We start from the raw sequence: 7,696 nt of genomic DNA, 5'->3' as shown, positions 1-7,696 counted from the left end.
TATATCCTATGCTTTAAAAATCGTATTATATTTATGTGTGTGTGAGAGACAATGTGTGTGCACACATGTGGGTAGGTCCGAGAACAACCTGTGGGAGGAAGTTCTCTTTTTCCATGTGGTTCCCAGGGATCCAAACTTCGGTCATCAGCCCTGGCATCAAACACCTTTACTCACTGAGCCATCCTGGCAGCCTCTATCTTTAAGGGTTTTGTTGTTTTGCTGTTGAGTTTTAGGTGTTGTTTAGTCTGGATTTGAACACTGTATTACAGGTAGTTTGTAATTTCTCCCTTTCTGTTGGGTTGATTCTTCACTCTTGTGATCCTTTGCTGTAGAGGAGCTTTTGGCTTATTGTAATTTTGTCTGCTTTTGCTTTTGTTGCCTGTATTTCTACAGTCTTGACCAAAACAACCCTGCCCTTTCTAGTATCTTGGCACTTGATGTGTCTTTCATGAATTCATAGTTTTGATCTTACATTATGTCTTTAATTTCCTTGATTTTTAAAACTAGTCATAAATATGAGTCTAGCTCTTGGGGCTTTTCCCCACCTAGCATTGGAAACACCAAGCTTTAAACCTGCTGGCCAAGCACTACAATCACAGTGACCTTCCCAGTCCTGCTAGGAGCACAAAGGTCCTTGTGCTCACAGATAGCACTAGGGAAACCAGGAATGTTAAACAAACACTCAGAGTTGTCTCTTCAAGGGAAAAGATGTGTCACCTTGTTTTCTATCCAGAAGGCTGGGGCTGGAGGTGGCTAATAGCCTACCTTGCACCACCTGTAGGGCCAGGCCATACTAAGCTCCCACAACCAAGGCTGGATGTACCTAATTGTCTAGGTGACCTTTACACTATCTGTATGGCTAGGGACTCCCCCAAGGTTTCACAACCAGGACTGGAGGTGGGTAATAGCCCAGATGACCTCTCTGCTACCTGTATGACTGAGACCACACCAGATCCTCCCCTGGGCCCTTAAGATACCACGGGTAGCCTATCTCTGGAACCCATCTTCATGGAAGAAGTGACAAGCACTTTGAGTGTCAATGTAATTAGGCTTCCTGTGCACACAGGCTTATGTTACACTAGGAAACATTTTTCCAAATTGTACTGTACTTTAATATGCCAAAAATAAACTGCCTGGTGTCACAGTCTGGAAGTTTGAATGACTACTGAGTATTGAATTGATTTCCTTCTTGCCTCCATGGATCATTACTCTGCCAGCCCTGGTGTTTGCCGAAACCTCACACAGTCCTGATGGTATTCTTCTAGATGCTGACATTCAATCTCCCCAGTATCACTTACTAAAAACACTGTCCCCTCTCCAAGTGTGCACTTAATACCTTTGTTAAAAATCATTTAAGAAATCAAAAGGCTGCATGTTAGTCCATGGGTTTATTCCTAGAATCAATACTTTGTTCCCTTGGCCTATGTGTCTTATGCTAATAACATGTTGCTTTGATTAGTATCAGTTTGTAGTAGTTTTTAAGTAGGCAGTGTAATACCTCCAGTAGGTATTTTTTATTCAAAATGGCTTTGGTTGATAAAAGAGAGGTAGCCAGGGGTAGGGAGAGACAGAGACACTACATTGAATCTATGATTAAATTTGCTTAGTGAGATAGTTTACCTTGTCAACTAGGTTGGACTAAGAAATACCTAGGAAGCTAATGAAGCACACCCTGAGTCTATGTGTGAACATTCCAGACACAATCAGATGGTGAAGGCTCAGACCTAAAAGATTTAACTCATTGATGGATTGAACATCTGAATGGAATCTGAGAGGTGACAGAACTATGAAGGTGGGGACCAGGTTGGAGGCTACACAGTGCCCTGGCTCTTTCTCTTACTGTTTATTCCTGCCCACCATATGGGTTGCTCTTCTGTTTGCCATCTGCCTAGGTGAAGAAGCCAATGTGCTGCTGCTCCCACCATTGTTAAATTCTGTACAGTGCTGTGGGCTATGCAGTCCTGGACTGAACCCTCTGAAGCAGTGAGCTAACTTAAGTGTTTCTTCCGGCTAAGTTCCTTTCCTCGGGTATTTGACCATAGCTATGTAAAAATAACTCAGACAGTATTGGCTTTTCCTAAACTAGGAGCATACATTCCTTTTCATCTTTTTGTCTTCGAAAATTTCATGAATATTTTATAATTCTTATTGACCTTTTCAAGTTAAATTTATTCCTAGGAATCAATGTGTACATAAATGAGAGGGCAACTATTGTATACACGTTTGCTTTATCGGTCTCTAGTGCAGATAATTTGCTATTGGCATATAAGAATACTACTGTTTATTTTGTATCCTGCAACTTTGTTGAATTCATTTGCTGGTTCTAATAGTTTTGGATGGATCTTGGGTGTGTGAAATGAAAACTTCTCTTCCAGTGTGGAAACTTTTCCTCTCGCCTGACTAGCACATCTAGCGTGTTGAGTAACAGTAATGAAAGTGTTTTTTGTCTTCTAAAGGGAAATAACTTAAGGGACGAGATGGGAAGAGTGCCTATTTTCGAACATGCCTAGGCCACAAGGAATAATGAAAAGAATATGTCAGACCAGGGAGAGATGGCAGTGTTGGGCAGGCGTCATTGTGGAGTATTTTTGTAAGGCCATGGTTCTTGTATAGACGTTATCAGCTGCAAGTGAGAACCCTTCTCTCAGTCCCCCCCCCTTTTTTTGGTGAGGGTTACTATAAGCTACTCATTTTGAATCTGACCACTTTCACAAGTTTTAAACAGATCACTGAAAAATGCAAACTGGTGGTTACAGTTGGCACAAATTTAAAAAAATGATGAAACAAATCAGTTTTTGTCACTCTAGTTTTTTTTTTTTTGTTTGTTTGTTTGTTTGTTTGAAGCGATATATTTTTATGTGCATTGATGTTCTGCAGGCATGTGTCTCTTGGGTTCTTGGAACTGGAGTTACAGACAGTTGTGAGCTGCCATGTGGGTACTGGGAATTGAACCCAGGTCCTGTGGAAGCACACCCAGTGCTCTTAACCATTGAGCCATCTCTCCAGCCCGTCACTCTAGGTTTTGATACACATTTTGAAGTGATTATCAGTGATCTCAAATCTGTTATTTACTGAGGTCTTTGCTAAAGTTTCTAGCCTCAGGTAAAATGTCCAGAATGTGCTAGGCTAGCACACAGTTCAAGACTATCTTGAGCCTCAGAGCTCTCAAAAAGAAAAAAAAAATTAAATCAGTTCCCTTTGCTCTCAAGAAACAAAAAAGCAGCTTTAGCATTTGTTCTTTTTAACTGATAAAGACAACAACTTTGTAGCTTTGTAGGGCACATTTTAAATATAAATAAAAACTTTAAAATTGTTTTTGGACATTATAAATTCTATTTTCCATGCCTTTCGTCTCACTTCCAATTCACAGCTGCAGCAGAGGCCCCCGGCTCCCTACGGTCTTGTCTGTCCTCTGACCCACAGTTCTGGCCACATTTCCAATCGCAGCTCCCACCAGCATCCCCACGCATATTCACTGCTCAAGCCATATGAACTAAAAGCCATGGCTATTGACTTTGTCACGTTTTCTCTACCTCAAGACTGGATGACTAGTTCTTCAAATTTCCCATAATTCCTTCACCTTCCCATAATTCTCAATCACATCTTTGAAACTTCCTCTATGACTGACTGACAATTTTCAACATATCTTCTTTTCCAAGATATGCAAGTAAAGGTCAGCATTGATTCTCTCCTATGTGGGTCCTGGGGATCGAACTCAGGTCATCAGGCTTGGTGGCAAGCACCTTTACCCACTGAGCCATCTTAACAGATCTAAAATGTCTTAATAAATGTTGACAGATTAACAAATAAAAGCAATAGTCTTTAATTTTAAAAAGTTCATTTTGGAAAAATGTAAAAGCAATACATTGAACAAAATTTCCATGTATCCCTGAATTTGTGCCCAAGAAAAATGGAGAGAAAATTGTATAAGTCATATGTAGTTAAATAAGAAAAAGAGTAGTTTTAGGGAATAAAAATTGAATTTTACTCCATACCTACTTTTTGTAAAAAGCCAAATATTTATTAGGTTAATGTGCATGGGTTACAGGTTGTATTACGAGAATATTCTATACATTTCTTTAAAAACAGAACATTTAAGTAATAAAGTTTATGAGAATTTAACATTTAACATTAAACCTGGAAAACTGTGTCCTTATAACCATCACTAGTATTGTTGCTGTGCTCGACTCCCTGAGAAAAAGCAACCTGAGAGAAGGGTCCATTGTGGCCATCTTCTAAGGACACAGTTCATCACCACACAGCAAGAGCACCAATCGAGAGGAAGAGGGAGAGGAACTGGTGCCAAGCTATCAAACCTGAAGCCCTGCCCACAGCGACTCACTTTCTCCATCAAGGTTCTAGCTCCTAAAGGATCCACAACTTCTAAATCAAGGCCACCAACTGTGGACTGAGTGTTCAAACATTTGAGGCTATGAGGAACAGTTCACGTTCAGACCACAACAATCAATCACATTATAAAGAGCATGAGTATAGGCTGTGCTTGCAAAGATGGCAAATCCTTCAAAAAACCCAAGAAGCACACATGGTCAAAAGCTTAGTTTATCTACTATTGTGGCGTCTGAGGATACCCAATCACACCAATAATGGTTCCACTATTTTAGAAGACAAAACTTTTAGAAAAAATTCAAAGTGTAATATTTTAGCTATTTCCCAGACCAAATTTATTCAAATACTCCTACAATACAAAAAAGTTATTTTTAAAAGTGTTAATGCTTCTTTATGAGTTAAATGTAGAGAAAATGTCAATTTATATTTCTTTAAAAAATTTATCGTGTATGTTTTGCCTACACATATGTACACCATGTTTGTACAGTGCCTGTGGAAGCCAGAGAGGGCAGTAGGTCCCCTGGAACTGAAGTTACAGACAGTTGTGAACCACCATGTGGGTGCTGGGAATTGAACCCAGGTCCTCTGGAAGAGCTACTGTTGGTCTTAACCTGAGTCCTCTCTCCAGTTCCTCCAACTACACTGCATGTAATGTGTTAGATATACTATTGGAAAATTAGATTTATTTAACTTATTGTGTCATAATCATTTTTCGTGCAGTACTGAGGGGTACAGGGGAACTTTTCCCATAATAGATGATACTATTTTAAATATGTTTCTGTACTGAGTTTCTTGCCCTTTTCTAATAATAAAAAGAAATATAACAAAACTAAGGGAAAGGTTAAGTTTAATAATGAACTTTCATGTTTGTATCTCATAGCATTATATAGTGATTGAATATGAAAACCATTGCCAAGAAGAACGATGGTACTTTTAAGCAGCATAAAATATTTTAATGAAAAAAAAAAGAAAATCACAAATATATATATAGATAGATATATTAAACTTTTAATGTAAATCAACACAGGATTGTAATGTAAAACACCATGATACAATAAACCCTGTATCATTTATTTCTGATGAAACATACAAACACTTTCTACTATGCATTTGTTCTCCTACCAACACTAGAGATCACTGTTACCAAATACATTATGCTGTTGGGGCAGGGAGGAGATACTTCATATTTCATAGGATGCAAAAAGAATGTGGTAACATGCTTTTTGCTTTACTGGGATAAGTAAAACAGAATAGCATTTCTTGCTTTGCCACCTAATTTATTAATTAAATTATTTATCATCTGTGCTGGAGATCAAACAGAAGAGTTTCACATTCCAAAAGCAAGTGTTCTTCTACTCCTGAGCTACATTTCAAGCATACTTAAAAATCTCATTCCTGGGCCATTAAGATGGCTCAGTGGGTAAAGGCACTTGCTGCTAAGCCTGAGGACCTCAGTTCAAATCCCAAGACCCACATGATGGGAGGTGAGAGCTAACTCCTGAAAGTTTTCCTCTGACCTTCATATATACATAGATATACACAAAAAACAAATCTAATTTTCAAAAACCTCATTCCTACTTAGTGATAAATATATTCATGTATGTCATGTACAATTTATACAAACAGCCTGAAGGCAATTTATATGTTTCTATGTGCCTACATTCTGTATGCTATCACCCAAGGGAAGGTGCAGGATTTTCCACTTGTAGAAGCATTATTTGAGGACATCACATAAAGAGTTGACATTTTTGGATCATTTTATATTTTGGCCTTTTCGTATGTTGATTTTATTGGAAAAAGTTGTAGAACTGACCTAAAGAACTCTACAAGCAATGACACTTGGAAGACAAGCTAGGTAAAAAGCACATTCCCATGCCCAAAACTATTTATTTTCACTAGTCTAAGTTCAGCAGGGTTTTCTACTGTAGACCCAAATTTGAGTGAATTAGTCTTAAAATGTGGAGCCACATCCTGTAAATGATTGTACTTTGGTTCATACAGATAAAGTGGCTGCAGCTTTCATCAGGGAAAGTCCAAGCTCCACGAGGCCTTAGGGCAGCAGTAACGAGAGTGAGGGGACACCATGCACCTGAATGAAGGGGTCACGAGCCACCATCTGGGGGAGGGGAACTCTGCCACTTGACAACTCCTTCCACTCTCTGCTGTGTGTGAGACTGAACTTAATTCTCCAGACCGCATCATTCAGTACACCATCCAAATGTTCTGATGTGCCGCCACATTCACAGCATCAACATACTGAAATACATAATGCTATATGCACTCAGAAAACTTCTTTCTCTCCTAAGGAGTAATTTTCTCTGCAATAGTACAAAATGGCTGCAGCTTCTGGATTATGTTTTAAAAATCTCAAAAAATTAAAACTAGGATTATGGCTTAGAGGTAGATTAGAAATTATTATTCACTTAAAAATTATAGGGAAGACAGATAAAGTCACACTGTAAGAGAATAATGTTGAAAAAAAAACTTGCTTATCAATCTTCATCTCATTTGGCTCTGGTTGATATTTTAAGACAAAAGTCCATCAAGAGAATTACTGCCTTTCAATATTTTGTTTCTGGAAAAAAGCCTTTCCAAGTTCATATGTGCTGATCATAATGGCACAAGCAGGAGCAATTTTAACTAATCGAGGAATTAGACCTGGAAAGAGAATAGGAAAAAAACAAACAAACACATTTTACCTTTTTTAAAATGTAGCATTTAGCTTCATAATAACCAAATTAAATGAACTGCAATACCAAGTCCATATCATAAATAGGTAGCAAAGAACAGAACAACCTGCTCACTCCCAACTTCAAAATCAAATTTCCCTCATAACAAAAATCTACTATTGAAGATTACTTTACCTTATAACAATATTTAGGAGAAAATAATAAATATAAAATGTTACCTATCACTTCTTCCTAGAAGTTAATTATAAGCAAGGGTTCTTACCTGTAAACAACCCAGAAAATCCATTTTCAGCAATAATGTTCTTCATTATAGCCCAGGTTGACAAATGCAAAGGCACAGGAACTATAAATGTTAAAAGAAAAAAAATACTATAGCACATAAACCATAACTCAACAGTTTGTATTACAGATCTGTCCTAGCTTTTGTTCTATGGTGAGACACCATGACCAAGGCAGTTCTTGTATAAAAAAGCACTTAAGTGGGGCTCACTCACAACTTTGGAGAGTTAGTCTATGATCATCACGGTGAGAAGCAGATAGGCATGGTGCTGGAGCAGCAGCCCAGAGCTTTACACCCTGATCCTCAGGCAGCAGAGGAAAGAGAAAGACTAGGCCTGGCCTGGGCTTTTTAACCCTCAAAGGCCACCCCCACTGACACA

At 38.4% G+C, this 7,696-nt stretch overlaps 1 protein-coding gene across 3 annotated transcripts in view; it reads right to left on the bottom strand.

The window, feature by feature from the left end:
* Positions 1 to 5,333: 5,333 nt before the first annotated feature.
* The window catches only part of Slc25a40 (solute carrier family 25 member 40), a 29,874-nt gene continuing 27,511 nt past the window's right edge, over positions 5,334 to 7,696 (bottom strand). For all 3 annotated transcript variants that reach the window (XM_042272723.2, XM_076566291.1, XM_042272722.2), the window contains 2 exons: positions 7,300 to 7,380; positions 5,334 to 7,005 (listed from right to left, as the gene is read on the bottom strand). In XM_042272723.2, coding sequence (XP_042128657.1) covers positions 6,899 to 7,005; positions 7,300 to 7,380 — 188 coding nt within the window. In that variant the 3' untranslated portion in view covers positions 5,334 to 6,898. The remainder of the gene's footprint in view (positions 7,006 to 7,299; positions 7,381 to 7,696) is intronic.

The sequence above is a fragment of the Peromyscus maniculatus genome, chromosome 3 (genome assembly GCF_049852395.1).
Source record: "Peromyscus maniculatus bairdii isolate BWxNUB_F1_BW_parent chromosome 3, HU_Pman_BW_mat_3.1, whole genome shotgun sequence".
Taxonomy (NCBI): domain Eukaryota; kingdom Metazoa; phylum Chordata; class Mammalia; order Rodentia; family Cricetidae; genus Peromyscus; species Peromyscus maniculatus.
Note: the sequence above shows the minus strand (reverse complement) of the source record. Positions and strands in the feature narration are given on the sequence as shown.